The 21,000-nt window shown below is 35.0% G+C and overlaps 1 protein-coding gene across 1 annotated transcript in view; it reads left to right on the forward strand.

Moving 5' to 3' along the window:
- The window catches only part of TTC6 (tetratricopeptide repeat domain 6), a 186,031-nt gene that overhangs the window by 47,742 nt on the left and 117,289 nt on the right, over positions 1–21,000 (forward strand). The window contains exon 3 of the mRNA XM_039249557.1: positions 17,103–17,195. Within this exon, the coding sequence (XP_039105488.1) occupies positions 17,103–17,195 (93 nt within the window). The remainder of the gene's footprint in view (positions 1–17,102; positions 17,196–21,000) is intronic.

The following is a 21,000-nucleotide window of genomic DNA, read 5'->3' on the forward strand; positions in this document are numbered from 1 at the left end:
AGCTGGAATTTAGTATGGAGAAGGGATAACTGGAGGCTGATTATCAATGCTCCTTTATGGTGATATTAGTCATTCTTCATCTTAACTAAGGAAGTTGTGTATGTATACATTGCCTAAAATAGAAATATAGTTTAGATATTATTATTTATAGATCTGTGTTATAGGGCTTACAGAATTTCCTTCATTGGCTTTGTTTCATAATAGGACAAAGAACCATTTCTTGGTGTGGGCTTATAACACCTTCTGCTTCTAGTAAGCTCTTGATTTCTCTGTGATTCAGTAGCTTTCATAAACGCTGTTAACAATGGTTCATGGGATGTGTCCTGTTTCCAAATTTTTATTTTAATTCCAGTTAGTTAACATACAGTGTTATTTTAGTTTCACATGTACAATATAGTGGTTGGACACTTCCATGCATCACCCTGTGCTCACCACAAGTGTACCCACCTACTTAACCCATCCCCCCCATCCCCTTCCCCTCTGGTAACCATAAGACTGTTCTCTATAATTAAGAGTCTGTTTCTTGGTTTCTTTCTCTCTCAATTTTTTCCTTTACTCATTTGTTTTGTTTCTTAAATACCACATATGAGTGAAGTCATATGGTATTTGTCTTTTACTGACTTATTTCATTTAGTATTATACTCTCTGGCTCCATCCATGTCATTGCAAATGGCAAGATTTCATTATTTTTAATGGCTGAATAACAGTCCATTGTATATATCCATACCAGCTCTTCTTTATGCATTTACCATTGATCAACACTTGGGCTGCTTCCATATCTTGGCTATTGTAAACATTGCTGCTATAAACGTAGGGGTGCAGGTATCCCTTTGAATTATTGTTTTGTATTCTTTGGGCAAATACCAAGAAGTGATTGTGGAATCATAGGGTAGTTCTATTTTCAACTTTTTAAGGAACCTTCATACTCTTTTCCAGAGTGGCTATACCAGTTTGCATTCCCACCAACATTCACAAGGGTTCCCCTTTCTCTACATCCTCTCCATCACTTGTTGTTTCTTTAGTTGTTGATTTTAGTCATTCTGACAGGTGTGAGATGTGTCTTGAAAGGGATGTGTCTTCTAAAGTTGCTGACCTAGGTAATGAAATGTTAGATGATAATATTTCATAATGTATATGGAATAATTATGTGGGACAAAGAAGGCTGTATTAAATATTTCCCAATGTATGTTGTTAATGCACATACTCTTTGTTTTGATTACTAATCCAGCACAGAATACTTCAGTTTTTAATAGATTTTCTTAAACAAAAATTATGTAATACTAGGTAATAAGGAAGAAAACACACACTTACCTAAATAAATGATCATTGTTAAGTGATTTTGAGATCTTAGGTTCTCTAGGAAATGTCATGACATACCTGAAGAGCTAGAGTTTTACCTTTTGAGCCTTTTTCAGTTATTTCTTTGTAACTGATCACCCCAAACCTTAGCAGCTTAAACTAATGGATTTTTATGATTTCATATAGTGTCCTTGTGTCAGGAATCCAGGAGCAACTTATGTGTATTCTGGCTTGAGATTTCTCATGGGATATCATCAAGATCTTGTTGGCTGCCATTATTTGAAGACTTGATTGGGGCTAGAAAATCTCAATCACAAGACTGGCCATTTGGAGCTGGTAGTTTGCAGGAGACCTCAATTCCTTATCATGTAGACCTCTTTATAGAACTTCTTGAGTGTTAACATGACAGCTGGTTTCCCCTAGAGTGAGTGATCTAAGAGAGAACAAGGTAGAAGTGCCCGTATCTTTTATGACATAGCCATACACTATCATTTCTGCTCTATCTTATGGATTACACAAGTTAGCCCTGTTCACTGAGGAGGGGACTCCTGGGAGGTGGAAATCAATGGGGACCATCTTGGACACTAGCTACCAGAGCCTTTTTGTTAAGAAGACCTGCAAATGATACTACAAATGTTTTTGCTGAATATTAGGATAGATTATATGTGTGCTAACTTATTAAGTTTTAACTTGTTTGAGTCATTTTACAATAGAAAATATTTAGGAAAATTAATTGAACTTTTTATTTGATTTTAGAGATTGATAGAGATTTTCAGATTTAGTGTCCTCTAAGAAACCATACAAAAATATTTTCATCTTTTTTCAGTTAGTATCTTGAAAGTTTTAGAATTATAAATTCCTGTTGGCTAAATAAACAAAAGAGGTATAAAAACTTTCAATGCAAATTGAACAGGCACATAATTATTCAGGATATGAAAACAGAACCGCTGTTCTCCCTTCCCTTTACCTCTGCTCCCAGCCCCATTTTTTATTCAGAGGTATAGTTGGAACTGATAAATATTCTGATATGTATACTCTTATCCTCATCTCTGTCTATAAACTGAATTTCTGTTGAACTTGGGTCCTGTACATAATAATTAGCTTGCTTAAATACATTGCTTTGTATTAAAAAAATTATTTCTAGGGGCACCTGGGTGGCTCAGTTGGTTACACGTCCGACTTTCACTCAGGTCATGATCTCACAATTCATGAGTTTGAGCCCCACGTCGTGCTCTGTGCTGATGGCTAGCTCAGAGCCTGGAGCCTGCTTTTGATTCCGTGTCTCCCTCTCTTTCTGACCCTCCCCTGCTCATACTGTCTCTCTCTCTCTCTCAGAAGTAAACATTTAAAAAAATTATTTCTAGTTTGTTATTTTAATTTCCCTAATTAGATTGTAAACTTCTTGAGGAAAAGAACCTTGCCTTCTATTTCTCTTGGATTCCTGGCCCTAAAGCACTGTAGCACAATGTTGGTCACATAGCTGGTCCTAAATCACTGAATAATTAGTGCTTAATTCAGAGGACTATCATATCTGATATAGTAGATACCATAACCTAGAAGCAGGCATATTCATTCAAATTTATCTTTAGGTTTCTGAGAGGAAAACCTAGATTTGTGTTGCATTCCCTGGTATGAATGTTAAGGAGTAAAGGATAGTGTGTTGCTTGATTGTATTCTGAACATATTTTTCTCATTGCATCTGTTTTAGATGACCTGTATTATACAAACTTTCCATGAATGCTTGAATATTTTTTTCTAAAAGTACTATATAGTTTTATGCTATAGGGCACCTATCAGAAAAGTGATATAAAAAGTAGAAATCTTCTTGAAACATTGATTCTGGAAATATTTATATTTTGTTTTTGTTTTCTTTTTTTGAATAGGCTTAAGTAAGGGACTGCATTCTGTTAGGACTTTGTGGAAAAGATACCATATGTACTTATAGATAGTATCTGTAGCAATTTTGATATTTTAAATATACGTGATAGCCATTCAAGTTCTGGGTTTTTTTGTCATATCTTTTTAGAACTGACAGTTTACTGAATATAGGATCCAGTCATCCAGAACAATCATGTAAAATGTTTAATTTAAAAAAAAGTCAAATGTGGTTGAGAAGGATTGCAAAGCAGCCCTGACACATTCTTGGGCCCAGAAGCAGGATTATACAGGCCAATGCCAGCAGGGTTTTGCCTGCAGGAAATAAGAAAAAGTCAATGCAAATCAGGGCTGTTTCTCAAGAAAATAACCTGTATGGACAAGTATTGGTTTAGGGGTATAAAATTGTCTTTTCTTTCCTTCTTTCTGAAACTTAAACTTTGTAGTAAGTTATTTAAAGACAGTGCACCTTGAATAACTGTGGATGAAATTATAAAAGAATATGTGTTAAAAACACTCTTTTGGTCCATGTCTTTGCAGGCAGCCTCCTTTGGGGAGAGCCTGGATTGCATGAGGAAGAGTTGGGGGAAAGTTGCACTCCCCACTTCTCTTCTTTTAAAGATGATTTGAAAAAAATACCAGTCCTGCCTAACAGGCCAGAGGAACACTGCTGCTTCTGTTGCTAGTCCAGCGGCTGGAAGAGGTTCAGGGGAAATACCGTGGGCTCTGTTTGTTTTGAATACTACACAGCACACTTTGGGGCTCCAAGCTCTGATTTCAGTGGCTGAAATCTGCACTTCCTTCAGACTTCACTGATCTTTCACATTCCTTCCAGCTCTGACATTCTAGATCCTAAGGTAGACACGAGAGGTAGAAACTGCTCTGTCAAACACATGAAAAATGTATCCAGGATTGTGAAGCTGGGCTGCTCATGGCTCTATAAATTTTTAGGTATTTAAAAATTTGTTCAGGGGTGCCTGGATGGCTCAGTCCATTAAAAGTCTGACTTTGGCTCAGGTCATGATCTCACGGTTTGTGGGTTCGAGTCCTACATTGGGCTGTGTGCTAGAGCCTGCTTCAGATTCTGTGTCTCCCTCTCTCTTTGCCCCTCCCCTGCTTGTGCTCTGAATCTCTCAAAAATAAATAAATGTTAAAACAAAATTAAAAAAAATTTGTTCAACACTGGCAGACCATGTGAAAGATGTAGAAATATATCAGTTATTATAGTTTCTGACCCAGGGAAACAAGATAGCATTAATACATGTAGTTCCCCCTTATGCACGGTGTTGCTTTCTGCAGGTCCAGTTATCCACAGTCAGCCACAGTCTGGAATCAGATGATCCTCCTCCTGACAGATTGTCAGAAAGTCCATAGCAGCCTAATGCTATGTCACAAGGCCTCCATCGTTCACCCCACTTCATCTTACCATGTAGGCATTTATCATCCCATATCATCGCAAGAAGAATGAGCATAGTACAGTAAGATTTTTGAGAGAGATCATATACACATGACTTTTGTTATAGTACATTGTTATAGTTGTTCAATATATTATTAGTTATTGTGGTAATCTCTTGCTGTCCCTAACTTATAAATGAAACCTTATCATAGGTATGTCTTTATAGGAAAAAACACCATATATATAGAGTTTGGTACTATCCGTGGTTTCAGGCGTAGCGGGACATATCCCCTGTGGATAAAAAGGGACTACTGTAATTGTATTTCTTTTAAAAATTTTCTTTGATTTTTTTTTTTCTTAGTCCCAAACCCAAGATTTCTGATTCAAGTCAATTTTTGTATCTCAATAAAGTTTTTTAGTTTTACTTAGATTTATTAAGGCACTGCTTTGGTAGTTTATATTTTTTTTTTGTTGCTTTTGTGATTTTGTTCCTTTTTTCATATATTTTTTTAAGTAGGCTCCACGCCCGATGTGGCGCTTGAACTCACAACCCTGAGATCAAGAGTCGCATGCTCCACTTACTGAGCGAGCCAGGCACCCCTCCCCTCCGCCCCCCACCTTTACTCATTTTCTAAATCTGGTTTTTGATAATGGATTTAACTGCTAAATAACATTATTTTTAATACCTTTGCAATAGATTCTTTTGGGTTTTCTAGGCATATTAGTCATAGCCTCTTCAAGTAACAGTAGTTTGATTAAATCATTTCCTATAATTGTATGTTTTATTTATGTTTCATATGTAGGATTTCTAAGTATAATGTCAAATAACAATGGTGACAATAGGCATCCTTATTTTGTTTTTGTTTTAGTATGAATAATAACAGCTATTATTATATACAGAATATTTTCTATATCCGTATAGAATCTCATTTAGTCCTTATAATAAACATGAAAGGTATATACTATTATCTTCTCCACTTAATAAAACTGAGACCCAAAGAGATTAAGTACCTTGTTCATATCTGCCCAAAAGTAACAGAGGAAAGATTTGAATCCAATCAAGTGGATCACAGAGTATATGTGTATAGCCGACTTGTCATACTGCCTTCCATGTGATTTTCACCTGAGACTACCATGCAGATGATTATAGTTTATTTTTTTTTACTTATAAATTCATTAATTTCCTAAGATTAAATGAAGCAACTATTTTGCTATTTTTTTCATTTAACTTACTAGTTAATAGATTTCCTAGGGTTAAATGAAGCACTTTTTTACTCCTAAGGCTAAACCCATACATATTAAGCAGTCACTCCCTATCTACTGCTCTCCCCACCTTGCTTTCAGCCCCTGGAACCATTAGTTTGCTTTCTGACTCTATAGATTTATTTATTCTGGATTTTTCAAGTAAGTGTTATCATACAATATATGTATGGCCTTTAAGTTTGGCTTCTTTCAATTAGCATAATATGTTTGAGGTCCATCCATGCTGTAGCATATATCAGTACTTTTTAAAAAAATTGTTTTGGCTGAATAATATTCCATTTCTATGTACATGCCACAATTTTTCATCCATTCATCAGTTGATGGATATCAGGTTGTTTCCACCTTTTGGCTATTGTGAATAGTGTTACTATGAACTTGATGTATAAATATCTATTTGAATACCTGCTTTCAATTCTTTTAGGCATATTCATAAAAGTGGAAATGCTAGATTATATGGTAATTCTATGTCTAGGTTTTAGGTAACCATCAAACTTTTTCACAGTGACTGCATCATTTGCGGTCCCACCAGTAATGTACAAGCGTCTACTTTCTCACCAACTCATGTTACTGTCTGTTATTTTTCTATTATAGCCATCCTAGTGGGTGTGAAGTGGTATTTCATTGTGATTTTGATTTGTGTTTCCCTAATAGCTTTTGGCTATTTGCATGTTTTCTTTGGAGAAATGTCTATTCATTTTCCCTTCATTCTGTCAATGAGATATATTATAGTGATTGATTTTCATATATTTAACCATCTTGAATTCTTTTTTTAAAAAAAGTTTTAATGTTTATTTTTGAGAGAGAGAGAGAACAAGTGAGGGAGGGACAGAGAGAGGAGACACATAATCCAAAGCAGGTTCCAGGCTGTAAGATGACAGCTTAGAGCCTGATGCTGGGCTTGAACTCATGAACTGTGAGATCATGACCTGAGCCAAAGTCGGATGCTTAACCAACTGAGCCACCCAGCTGCCCAGTAGCCATCTTGAATTCTTAGGATAAAACTCACTTAGCCATGTCATCATAGTTTGCTGCTGGTTCAGTTTGTTAGTACTTTATTTAGGATTTTTGCATGTATATTCATAAGGAAAATGGTCTGTAGTTTTCTTTTCTTGCAGTGTCTTTATCTGGTTTTGACATTAGAGTTATTCAGACCTTACAGAATCAGTAGAAAGGGTTCCTTCCTCTTTTATATTTTGGAAAAGTTTGAGAAAGCTTGATGTTAATTTTCTTTAAATGTTTGGTAGAGGGGCACCTGGGTGGCTCAGTCGGGTAAGCGCCTGACTTTGGCTCAGGTTATGATCTCACCATTTGAACCTCACATTGGGCTCTGTGCTTTCAGCTCGGAGCCTGGAGCCTGCTTTGGATTCTGTGTCACCTTCTCTCTTTTCTCCTCCCCTGCTTATGCTCTCTTTCTCTCTCTGCTTCTCCCTAATTTGTGCTCTCTCACTCTCTCTCTCTCAAAAATAAATAAATGAACACTTAAATGAAAAAAAGATTAAAAATAATAAATATTTGGGGGCTCCTGGGTGGCTCAGTTGGCTAAGCATCTGACTTCAGCTCAGGTCATGATCTCATGGTTTGTGGGTTCGAACCCCATGTTGGGCTCTGTGCCGACAACTCAGAGTCTGAAGCCCACTTTGGATTCTGTGTCTCCCTCTCTCTCTCTGTCCTTCCCCTCCCTGCTCATTCTCTGTTGCTCTCTGTCTCTCAAAAATAAATAAACACTGGGGCACCTGGGTGGCTTAGTTGGTTGAGCATCCGACTTTCGCTTAGGTCATGATCTCACGGTTCGTGGGTTCGAGCCCTGCGTCGGGCTCTGTGCTGACTGCCAGCTCGGAGCCTGGAGCCTGTTTTGGTCTGTGACTCCCTGTCTCTCTGACCCTCCCCTGCTCACTCTGTCTCTCTCCTAGAAATAAATAAAACATTTAAAAAAAAATAAACATTAAAAAAATAAAAAAAACTGAGAGTTCACCAGAGACTTTTCTTTGCAGGGAGGTTTTTGATTATTAATTCAATCTCTCTATTTGTTATAGGTCTGATAAATTTTTCTGCTTTTAATTGGGTCAGTTTTAGTAGTTTATTCATCTTTTTATTTTACATTTTAATTTTTTCCCTTTTTTAAAATTTACTTTTATTTTTAAAAATGTAACTCTAAGTTAAGCATAAAGTATAATAATGATTTCAGGAATAGAACTTAGTGATTCATCATGTACATGTAACACCCAGTGCTCATCCCAACAAGTGTTACTTGTTTTTTTAACTGTCTTTTTAAACATAATTTCTGACATTTGCACTCAGTTGTATGAGTCATTTTAAAATTATTTAGATCATTACTTATGTTTAAATGATCATTGCATACTACCTTTTATTTATTTATTTTTATACTTTAACTGCCCATTTTGGAGTCCTTGATTGCATCTTCAAATAATTTTTCCAGAAGGTAAGTCCATGTGTGGTATGTTTCTGCATGGAGTATTTAAGTGATCCCTACTGCGAAGGAGATATGCAGAATTCTGAGCCAAGAGGGGAGAATGTCCCTGCTCAAATTGGTGTAGGCTCACTGTCTTGGAGTTCTTTGTGTGTCCCTTGGTCTCATGGTCACCTGTGAAAAGTGTCCTTCAACTTCTGCCTGTAGAAATTTCTTAGGACCAGAGGCCAGTGCCTGAGACAGATTCTACTGTTTTCCCAATCTACCTATCTTCTCACTTGTCTTCCTGAAACCCTTCTAGCATTCTCTGCCCAAATTGGCCATTGAGATTTCTGCCTACTAGATTATTGTTTATTTCCAGAATATGTCAGAATACATTTTTTGGATTTAAATTCAGACATTGGTTATATTTCTCATTAAATATTTTACACATTATGTTTAGATATGCTTTTATTTTCACTGACTTTTTTTCCCCTGGCACATGACAATTCAAACATTTTAATTTATCTACGTGTGTGTGTGTGTGTGTGTGTATCATTTAAGTCATTTTTCTCTCAAGCTACAGACTTTTCCTTGTATTTCTTTTACTTTTATCTTTGGAAACATCGGTTATCCCCATATTGTCTTTCAATTTTCTTCTGTTGATTTTATCACTATCTTGCTGTTGCTCTCCCTACCCTCTTTGGTCATTTCCCTCTATATTTTCGAAGATTTTATTATTTTTCCTCTACCTTCTGATTTAACTTTATTTATTAATATAGTGAAAACTCTTCTTTTGGGGTGCCTGGTTGGTCAGTCAGTAGAGCACATGACTCGATCTTAGGGTCATGAGTTTGAGCCCCACGTTGGATGTAGAGACTACTTAAAAAATAATAAGAGCTAGCATTTAGAAAAGATAAAATCTCTCCTTTTAAATATGTATTTAAATATTTTAATACTGTCACAGTTTTTTTTCCTTTCAGACCTTCCTGTTTCATTCAGTTTGTTTCATTTTGATCTTGCTGTTTTTCAACTCATTCTCCTTACTCTGCAAGAATTTCTGTATGTTTTGATAGAATTCACGTCTTCTGTCTTTTGAACACATCATACAATTTATTAAAAATTGTTTCTTTGAGGTTTCTGAGTGTTACCTCCTTCCTTTATCCTGTGATGGTTTTTCATAGACCTTAAGTTGTCTTTTCTCTTTACTCCTGAGCTAGATAAAGTGTAGATGTTTATGAACTGAATGGGTTTTTGGTAATTTCTACCCTACACTCTTTCCCAGAGCCCCATCTTTTCAGTAGGTTGACTTGCCTAGCTCTGCGTCTCATTTCCTGGTTCTTGTTAGCTTTTGCTTTGGAACCTCTATTTCACTGTAGGAGCAACTTCTTCAGTACCCATGGTATGGTTTTTTGAAGTGTTGAACTAATGATACACATGAAAAGCTATAGGTTTCCTTTTGCGCCATTTGATTGCCTTATTTATTTTGCTATATATTTTTTACTTATTTTCTCCCATCCAAGTACTAACCAGGCCCGACCCTGCTTAGCTTCCGAGATCAGACGAGATCGGGCGCGTTCAGGGTGGTATGGCCGTAGACTATTTTTTACTTATTTTCTTAGTGGTTACCTTTGGGATTACAATTGGCATCTTAATTTTAACAATCTGGTTCAAATTCATACCAACTTAATTTTTAAAAAAATTTTTAAAATGTTTATTTATTTTTGGGAGAGAGAGAAACAGAGTGTGAGGAGGTGAGGGGCAGAGAGAGAGACACAGAATTCGAAGCAAGCTCCAGGCTCAGAACTGTCAGCACAGAGCCCTATGTGGGCCTCAAACTCATGAAATGCGAGATCATGACCTGAGCAAAAGTCAAATGCTTAACTAACTGAGCCACCCAGGTGCCCACACACCAACTTAATTTCAATAACATACAAAAATTTTGCTTCTGTTTTGCTCTGTTGCTCCTCTCTTTGCAATGTTATTGTCATACAAATTGCATGTTTATACGTTATGTGTCCATCAAAATGTACTTACAATTACTGCTTTATGCATTTGTCCTTTAAATCAGATAGGATAAAAAAAAAAAGAATTACAAACAAAAAATTCATTTACGTTGTCTTTTATATTTGCCTATCTAGTTACTTTTGTCATGGATATTTATTTTTCCTGTGTATTTGAGTTATTGTCTAGTGTCCTTTCATTTTGGCCTGAAGACTCCCATTAGTATTTCTTGTAGAGCAATTATGATAGTGACAAATCCTCTCAGTTTAAAAATTTTTTTTTAAAAATTTTGGAGTGTCTTTATTCCTCTCAGTTTTTAAGGATAGCTCTGCTGGATTTAGAATTCTTGTTGACATCTAGTTGACATTTTTTTTCTCCCAACCCTCCAAATGTGTCATCTTACTGCCTTCTGGGCACAATAATTTCTGATGAGAAATTAGCTATTAATCATATTGAGGATCCCTTATATGTGATGAGTTGCTTTTCTCTTGGTGCTTTGGAGATTCTCTCTTTGTCTTAATTGTTTGACAGTTTGGTTATGATGTGTCTAGTTTCTTGGGTATGTAGATTAATGTTGTCATCAACTTTGAAAAGTTTTCTGCTATTATTTCTTCCAACATCTTTTCTGCCCTCCCCTCTTTTTCTGGAACTCCCATTTTTGTCTGATGATGTCCCTTAAGTTTCTAAAGCTCTGTTAAATTTTCTTCATTTTTTTCTTTCTGTTTTTAAAATTGAATAACCACAACTGACCTGTATTCAAACTCACTAATTCTTTCTTCTATATCTGTGCAATTTACTACAGAGCACCTCTATTGATTTTTTCATTTCAGTTAATGTACTTTTCTACCCCAGAATTTTTATTTGGTTCATTTTATAACTTCTGCTTTTTTATTGGTATTATCTGGTTGTTGAGACATTACTGTCATACTTTTCTTCAGTTGCTTTTACAAGGTTTCCTTTAGCTCTTTTAACATATTTAAAAAGGTGATTTAAAGTACTTATGTAATAGCTCCAATGTCTGGGCTTCCTAAAGGATGGTTTCTGTTGATAATCTTGTTTTTTGCATTGAACTGTAATTTGTTGTTTTTTTGCATGTCTCATGGTTTTTTCTTTAATTTTTTGTTTGTTGTTATAGACTGGACATTTAAAATAATGTAATGTGATAAATGTGGAAATAAGATCTTTATTTTCACCCCCAGGTTTGTTATTGTTGTTGTTTTCTGTTGTTCTTGTTTTTCTTGTTGTAATTTAAAAAAAATTAGTGACTTTCTTGAACTAAGTCTGTATTCTCTGTTGTGTGTGGCCACTGAAGTCTCCATTTTGTTAGCTTAGTGGTCAGGTAATGATTGAATATAGGTTTTCTTGAATGCCCGGAACCAATGTGTCTCAGATTTTGCTGAGGGGTTCTTTTGTGTGTTGGGACATACCTCACTCCTCAGGCAAAGAATTTACAACCCTGAGTTAGTTCTAACTTCCAGCTTGCCTAGAGCCTCAGTGTCAGTCAGAGATGAAAACTTAGGACTTCTAGTCTTTTCTGAGCATGTACACAGCCTGTGGCGTGCAAATCAATGTAGTGTAGGCACCTGACAGTTAGCTTTTTTGATTGTAATTTTAAATACCTGACGTTCAGGTTTTGATTGCTAAGACATTCATTTCAAAGACGTCCATCTTGAATAAACACATTGCCAACTATACAACTAGATAAAGAGCCAGGCTGCCCCAACCATAAAGTTCCCCTTTTTTGGAAAGTTCTGGTTGATCTAGATAATCCTTTGACTGACTGCCTGTGTTTTCTTTCCTGTGTTTTAGTTCCCACACATGTGTTTTAATAGTGAACCTGCTAAGCCCTGGACATCTCACCTCAACTCCAGTCAAGTCAGAACTCCATGTCCATGCCCTCTCTCATCCTCTCCCTCTCCTCACAAACTCACTGTATGCTCCTTGGCATGCCATGTACTCTTTAGAACTCATAAGTAATATACTTTGTCTTTTCAAAGTTCCCTGATAGTTGTTGCTGGAGTACCTCTTGTAGTCATAATAAGAACAGCAAGTGCTGATCCAGCCACAACATTTGCTGTAGTTGGGGAAATGTCTTTAGGGGCTCATCACAAATAGTATGGGCCGAGGTGGGTGCCCACAGGCATTTCCAGTTAATAGCATCACTATCGATAGGCTGAAACTGACCATAAACAACTGACACACATTCACATGGCTGAGAGTTACTAAAATATTATTTTATTGTTATCTTTATTTTTCAAGGCTACTGCTTAGCTGAATATCAGAGTATGGAAATAGGGCAAGTTAAAACACTAGAAATAGTCAAGAACAAAAATGTTCTTACTGTGATTAGTCATCATTAAATAAGGGCTCCCTGGGTTGCTATAAGCCTTTCAACAATCAATTATGAGACATACAAATAAACAAGGAAGTATGACCCATAGAAAAGAAGAAAAAGCCCAAGCATTGAACTTTAATTAGACAAATACTTTTAAGTTTTCATGTATTTTTGTCTTTATATTTACCTTATGGGGCGGTTTGGAGATGCTGTTTTTGGCTATTTTGATACCATTTTAACCTGGCTTTTTCTGCTAAGCATAATGTTTTTGAGAGTCATTCATTTTATTGCTTATATTAGCTGTTTATTTTTATTTTAAAACTGGGATCTTGTTTAAGTTGCTGGCATGAAATTTTATTTACTGAATTTATTAGATATGCTTTGGCCTACTAGTTTCTCAGTTTATTTTCTTTCTTCCATGAAACATATGGTCACATAATCTATTAGTAGAAACATTTTGGTCTTCTACTTTATGTTATTTATGCATGTACTATTTCTTTTCTTGTTGCATTGCACCTCATCTATCTAATGTTTTAGTATGAAATACATTTGGTGCAAGAATCTGCAAATATTTCTTGTGGGGTTAAATATGTTCTTTTTCCATTTCTAGTTACTTTTTACTCAGATATAGGTGTTGAATTTAATTGATGATTATCCTCAGCAGTTACTGAGTTGATCATATGAATTTCCATGTTAATCTGTTAATCTTATGAACTAGCAATGAATTTTCCATGTAGTCCTGGGAAGAATTTCCTTAGTCAAGATTTATTGTTTCTGAATATGCTGATTAATTTCATTTGCAAATATTTTAATTGGGATTTTTGCATTTATGTTCACAAGTAAGGTAAACTATAGATTTCTTTTTTTTTTTTAATTTTTATTTATTTTATTTTATTTTATTTCTTTTTTTGTAAGAGAGAGCACATGCAGGGATGGGGAAGAGAGGTAGGGAGACACAGAATCTGAAGCAGGCTCCAGGCTCTGACAGCTCCAACTCATGAACTGTGAGATCATGACCTGAGCCAAAGTCGGACATGTAACCAACTGAACCACCCAGGCGCCCCGCCCCTAGGTTTCTTTGTTAAGATATTTTTAATCCATCTTTCACATTGTTGCATTACCTACATGAAATGTGTTTAGAAATTTCTTTATTATAAAATATTTTCAATTGTAGAAAAAGTACTCATCAGATTTTTCAAAATTTAATATTTTTGTCATATTCACTTCACATTATTTAAATAAATAGAAAATTACATGTAAAGTAGAGGCCCCCTTTGTACCTGGTTCTAAATCCAATAATGCTCTCCCTCCTCAGATGTGAAAGGTATCCTGAATTTGGTGTTCATTATTGTCAGGGTTTTATACTTTAATGATACATTCATAAACCTAAAATATTGTAAAGAAATTTTTGCAGGATTTCACATTTTGCATTTGTTATTTAGTTAGTATATTTATAAAAATCTAAGTCTCAGGGGTTAGATAGTTTTCGTTTGAAATTCCCAAACATAATAATGAAATTTTCTATTTCTTTTCAGTTTTGTTAGTTTTTTTTTTTTACATGTCCTTTGAAGCATTGTTATTAGTGCATAATTTTTATTTTTTGAGGAACTTAACTCTTGTATTATTATGAAATGATTATTTTTCTCTTGCTAATGCTTCTTGTTTTGAAGTGAAGTCTACTTTGGCTGATATTAATAGAGCCACTCTAGTTTTCTTATGATTAATGTTTGTGTGTTATAACCTCCTTCATCCTTTTACTTTTAACCTATTTATATCTTTATACTTAAAGTAGGTTTCCTACAACAGTCATATAGTAGAGTCTTGTTTTTCTCTGAAGTGACACTCTTAGTCTTTTTACTGGAGAACCATTTACATAGAATTACTGATAAGGCTGAGTTTATGTTTACTATCTTGCCATTTGGTTTCTATTTATCACATTTGTTTATTTTTAATTATTTTTTAGCATTTTATGCTATTTTGTACTAATTAGCTTATTTACCTTTTTGTTTTATTGTTTTAGTGGGTGCTAATGTAGTTTACAATGTGCATATTTAACTTATTCCTACAGATAATATACCATGTCACATATGGTATAAGAAACTTACAGAAGAATACTTCTTTTCCCTTTTCCCATCATTGTGCTATCATTAATGCATACTTCATATCCATATGTGTTATAAAACGATACATTATTGATTTCATTTAAACCATTCATTATATTTAAAACACTTTAAAAAGAGAAAATGCCTTTTTTAATTTACACACATATTTAATCATTCTACTAATTTCCATTGTGTGCATTCAAGGTTTGTTCTGATATCATTTTCCTTCTGCTCACAATATTTCCTTTAACATTTTCTCGTAATGTAAGGTTGATGGCAATGAATTTTTTCACCATTCATTTGCCGAGAAAGTATTTCACCTTTGGTTTTGAAAGATACTTTTGCTGGTTATAGAATCTTATGTGGACAGTGTTTTCTTTCAGTACAGGTACTCTAAATATGTTGCTTCGTTGTCTTCCAGTCTGCATAATTCTGATAGGAAGCCTGTAGTGTTAGTTTGTGGCAATTGTTTGCCACTAATTATTTGTTTCTTTGTATTTAATGTTTCTCTGGATGCTTGTAGGATTTTTTTTAATTACTAGTGTTCTTCATTTTGATTGTAATGTGCTTGGCATAGTATTCTTCACATGTTTCTGCTTGAAATTCATAGAGAGTTTTGCATCGGGGTTTATAGTTGTCATCAAATTTGGAAACTTTTGGCCATTTTTTAATGTTCAAATATTTTTTGCTCTCTTCACACTTCCCTTTCTAGGACTTGAAATAAATATTATGTTAGAGTGGGCATTAATTTTCTTTCAGTTTTTATTTCTCTCTGTGATTCATTTGTGTTGTTTCTGTATCTTCAAGTTAACAAATATTATTTTTCTTCAATGTCTGCTCTGTTATTGATGCCAGTCAGTGAAATTTTTATTTCAGATAATGTGTTTTATCTAGACATTCCATTTGATTCTGTTTTTTTAAAGCTTATTTATTTATTTTGAGAGACAGAGAGAGAGAGCAAGCACAGGAAGGGCAGAGACAGAGTAGGAAGGACAAAGAGAGAATGGGAGAGAGGCTGAAACAGGGAGAGAGAGAATCCTAATCAGGTTCTGCACTGTCAGCACAAAGCCCTACTTGGGGCTCCATCTCATGAACCTGAGCCATGAGATCATGACCTGAGCCAAACCCAAGAGTTAGATGCTTAACTGACTGAGGTGCCCAATTCTGTTTTTATATCTTACATTTACTCTTCATCATGTTTTGTATTTGAGCATTTTAATATTTATATTAGAAATTTCAAGATCCTGGGGTGCCTGAGTGGCTCAGTCAATTAAGCATCTGACTTAGGCTCAGGTCATGATCTTGTGGTTTACAAGTTCGAGCCCCGTGTTAGGCTCTGTGTTGATAGCTCAGAGCCTGGAGCCTGCTTTAGATTCTGTATCTCCCTACCTCTCTGCCCCTCCTCTGCTTGTACTCTGTCTCTTTCTCTCAAAAGTAAATAAAACATTTTAAAAAATTAAAAATAAAAGAAATTTCAAAATCCTTATCTACTAATTCCAACATATCTATAATTTCTGGCTCTTTTTCTAATGATTTTTCTCCTGGTTATGTGTCACATATTCATGCTTCTCTATGAAACTAGTCAAATTTGATTGAGGGCTGAACATTGTGCATTTTACATTGTAGGATATGAGATTTTGTTGTTTTCCTTTAAAGAGTGTTGGAGCTTGTTCTAAAAGTCCATTAAATGTTAAAGTCCTAAGATGCCATTACTCTGGAGTTGATTTAGCACAACTACTGATGTCTGACCATTCTGAGGTTTATAATGAATGTACTAAAAGTCTAGAGGAGAGAGGGAGTGTCAGAAGTCATATAGTCAAATGCCCATTTTAAAGAGGATAAAATCAAGGTGAAGGGGAGCAAAATAACTTGTCTGTTGATACCTGGTCCATGACTTTACAGTTTGGGCAGGAGCTGGGTCTTTTTATTACTATTTATTGTTAGACATTGTGGTGTGTTCTCTTCTTACCACTTCAGCTGAATAGAGAGTTATCATACTATTAGCATTAGTGGTGATAAAAATGATAGTAACAGTTATACTCATTAAAAATTTAAGTATAATCATAATCTTTTTTGCTTTTGGTTAAATTAAATCTTAGTTTTGATTTTATCTTTCTTGTACAGCCATTTAATAGCAGTGTTTTATAGTATCTCTACCTTTACTTGTCTTATTAAATCTGATGATGTATCTATAGATACCAATAATTGAAAAAGCCAAGAAATCAGAATAATAGACAAAATATTTTTATTGTATCTTTTGTTTTATATTTCTCATATACTGCATAGTATTGACTGGCTCATATTTATTTCTCTTGTATTTATTCCTCACTGATTAAATGAGTGGAATTTTGCTGCATTGAATAATATAGCTCAATGATTTTAAAAATTGGCATTATTCTAATGGTTTTCTTTTTTTTCAAGGATACATCTTTGATGGGGAAAGTGAACTGGCACAAGCCATCGCAAGTGCAAGCAGAGCAAGGGTTACAGATAAGTTTTGAGGAACCTCAAATGGTAAAGTCTTTAATAAAAATCCTCCCTGCCCATATTGAAATAGTAGTCTGTCTCTTGTTTCTAGAATGCTTATCAAGATAAAAGAATGTATTTTAGAGGTGTGTTTAACTGTAAAAACATTTAATCCAATATCACTTTGAGAGTCTTGGCTGTTTTGGATCACTGTTGCTGCCTATCATAGACCTTCAGAGCTCAGGCCTAAAACTCTTTTCAGAAGGGAAAGATTTTAATAATTCCTCTGGTCTAGGCATTTAGATCTAGAAAGTAGTTGGAGAGTTAATTAAAGGTTATTAGCTTCTAAGAAAGCATCATTTTATTTTTTCTAGTATTGACGAGGGAAAAATTTTGTAGAGAAATATGGACTGCTGATGACAGAAATTGTTTCGGAAATAAAGTTTCCTTTCCATCCATCATTGGCAAAATATTGACAAGATTCAAAGCAATTTGAAACATATTCCCTATGAATGGGACAACACAGCTCCATGTGTGTAGAAATCCATATTTACATAATACAAATAAATTATGGCACGATGGTCATTTCCTTTATAAAGGATTTGTAAAATACTGTTAAATTGCAAGCTCCTATAGTTCCTGAAAATGTGAGTCCACATACATAAATATTCACACTTCATTTTTATGATAATATGTCATGCTTAGAAAATATATAGAATCTTCACAAAAGCCATGGATCCTGTAATATTACTTTCCACAACTGGTTAAACTATTAGAGTTTGAAATGCTTCTGGGTTGAGACCATGCCTTCTTCTGCTCTATACTATCATCTCCTACCTTAGGACGCAGGATATGTGTCACTAATATGTGGCGAAATCAATTTTGAAGCTTTCTCACATATGCTTTGGGCTTAAAACTGACATTCAGGGTAGCTGCCTCCAGGGATCACCATTTACAGGTAGATATCGAAACCTCTGATGTCTAAACTTCTAATAGGTATAGTAACTTCAAAATACAAGATTAGTTAGGTGCAGAAAAATAGAAATTCTTCATTAATAAATGAATGACTTAATACCACTTACTACATTCATGTAAAGTATAGGAAAAGATACCACCTTCAGGAAATTATGAATTATCAGATACCTAGCTTAGACATCATCTTGACTATTTAAAATGAAGATTTAAACAAAACCTTGATTTCCTTGTAATTCTGTGGGAACCATTCTCTCAGCTTTGACATTTATAAGAATCACTGGGCTTCTTCTGATCACTGGCTTTTTAATAGGCAAAGTACCTTTTTTAAAAAGTTTATTTGTTTTGAAAGTGAGAGAGAAAGAGCAAGAGCAGGAGAAGCAGTGAGAGACAGAGACAGAGAAAGGGAGGATCCCAAGGAGGCTCCACACTCAGCATGAGCCCGATATAGAGCTTGAACTCATGTAGTGTGAGATCTTGACCTGAGCCAAAATCAAAAGTTGGACACTCAACCAACTGAGCCACCCAAGCACCCCGAGGTAAAGTACCTTTTAATTTGATACTTGGTCATGGCAAAAAGGCTCCTCTGTGATATCTTTCATTCCAGACACATTTTGGGGGATGCCTACTCTGCCAGAAAGCAGAAATCTGTCTATCCTACTTTTCTCTTAGGGTTCTAGAAGCTTCCTGTGCTGAGATTTGTCTGAGGAAGAATAGGCCACGAGGATCTCTTCTTCCTAAGTTGTGCCTGGCACCCTACTCTTAGAGCATGTAGCTTCACTTGTGAACATCTCAGTGCTACAGGCCAAAGTTCTCTCAGTTCTTTAATGTAACTTATTTTTTTTTAAATACCCACCATTTAAAATATAATAGTTTTTGAATCATCATGGAGAATGATTTCCTCACATAGTTATAAAAGACAAGAATTTATTTATTTATTTATTCCTTTTCCTACAATGTGGTAGACATTGTTGTAGACATAGTTAATACAAAGATAGAAAAGACGGTTCTTGACCTTGAAGAACTCATTGTATGGAGTAGACCAATACATAAAGAGACAAAGGACAACACTGTTCAGCGATATTCTAAATAGGGACTAAGTACATAGCAGAGAAAGAAACATATCATTTTCTTTCATTTATTTATTCATTCACTCATTCACAAATAATTGCAGATGATATACTCAATTGCACTGAGTACTTGAGCTATAAAAGATAGGGAAGACACAATTTCTCTTTTAAGGAATCCTCAAACTTTAAAGTTGTCTTTTTTTTAATGTTTATTATTTTTGAGAGAGAGAGACAGAGTGTGAGTAGGGGAGGGGCAGAGAGAGAGGGAGACACAGAATCCGAAGCAGGCTCCAGGCTCTTAGCTGTCAGCACAGAGCCCAACACGAGGCTTTAATGCATAAACCGTGAGACCATGACCTGAGCCGAAGTTGGATGGTTAACTGACTGAACCCCAAACTTTAAAGCTGTAAGGCACTTAAAACTTTCTAGTCTCAGGATGTCTTTAAACTCTTAAAAAATATTTTAAGGGACCCAAATGAGTTTTTGTTTATGTGGATTATTTCAACCAATATTTACCATAATAGAAATTAAAACTGAAAAAAATATAAAATATTTATTCATTAACTTAAAATAATAATAGCACTATTATTATGTTCAATTACATATAAACACAAAACATATTATTTAAGAAAAAAATTACATCCAAAAAATAATTTAGCAAGAATAGTAGCATTTATTTCTTTATGTGTTTATTTTTGCAAATCTCTATAATACCTGATTTAGAGAGCTAGAGTCTCATATCTGTTTCTGCATTCAGTCTGTTGTGTATATTCTTTTGGTTCAAGTATATTCAGTAAGTCTTGTCTCATACAGATTGAAAAGGAAGTAATATTTTAATAGCCTTTTAACATAAGTATGGATACTATTCTCTATTAATACATCCAAACTGTACAAGTGGTAGTTTCTTAAAGATGAGTTGCAATGAGAAACCTGAAACAAGATAAAGTAACTTATTGTGTATCCTTACATTACAATCCATTGATCTGCCTTGCTCTTTGAATGGCTCTTTAACCCCTGCATGCTTGTGTAGTCTCATGTGTTAATCATTTGAAAAGTATTGGTTCATTGTTCTACCCAGTATTGCTTTTCCATCATTGCTGCAAATGCCAACACAGTGAAAAAAGCAAATAAGACTTAGTATTATTTTGAAAAAGTTTTGACACCACAGATCACCTGAAAGGGTCTCAAAAATCACCAGGAATCTGTGGACCACACTTTGAGAAGTGCTGGTCTGCTGGGTGTAAGAGAAGGTAAGAGAGTTCAGTTTGGAATCAGGTTGTCTTGGTTCATACAGAGTACTGCTACTGACTGTCAGTGTGACCTTGGGCAGGTTACTTAACTCTGGAAGTCTCAATTTCTTCATCCACCAAATGGGGTTACAAACATTTCCTGCTTCATGAAGTTGTGGTGGAAGATTAAATTTAAATGAGATAATGCTCATATATGTTGATGATTATGATTATGATAATGATTACCTAGACAGTTATAATACAGTATGATACATGCTGAAATAGAGGCAGGGCACAGAGTGATAGGATCAGTAAACATTTTGTGGAGGAAGAAAGGCTGGGATGAGTACTGAAGAGGGTCATTTGCAGCTAGAGAATTGCAATTGCCCTCTCCTCAAATGTTTCTTCCTCCATTTTCTATTTTGGAGAGTGGTACCTTCATCTGTTCAGTCTTCCAAACCAGAACCCTGGGAGTGTGTGTTGTAGCCAGGAGAAGAGAAATTCAAAAGAAAAAGTAATTAACAGTGCCAAATCTATGGAGCATGAAACGAATGAGTTTGTCATAAGCAGACAACATAGGGC

Source organism: Hyaena hyaena, unplaced genomic scaffold, assembly GCF_003009895.1.
Source record: "Hyaena hyaena isolate Hyena2069 unplaced genomic scaffold, ASM300989v1 scaffold_342, whole genome shotgun sequence".
NCBI lineage: Eukaryota > Metazoa > Chordata > Mammalia > Carnivora > Hyaenidae > Hyaena > Hyaena hyaena.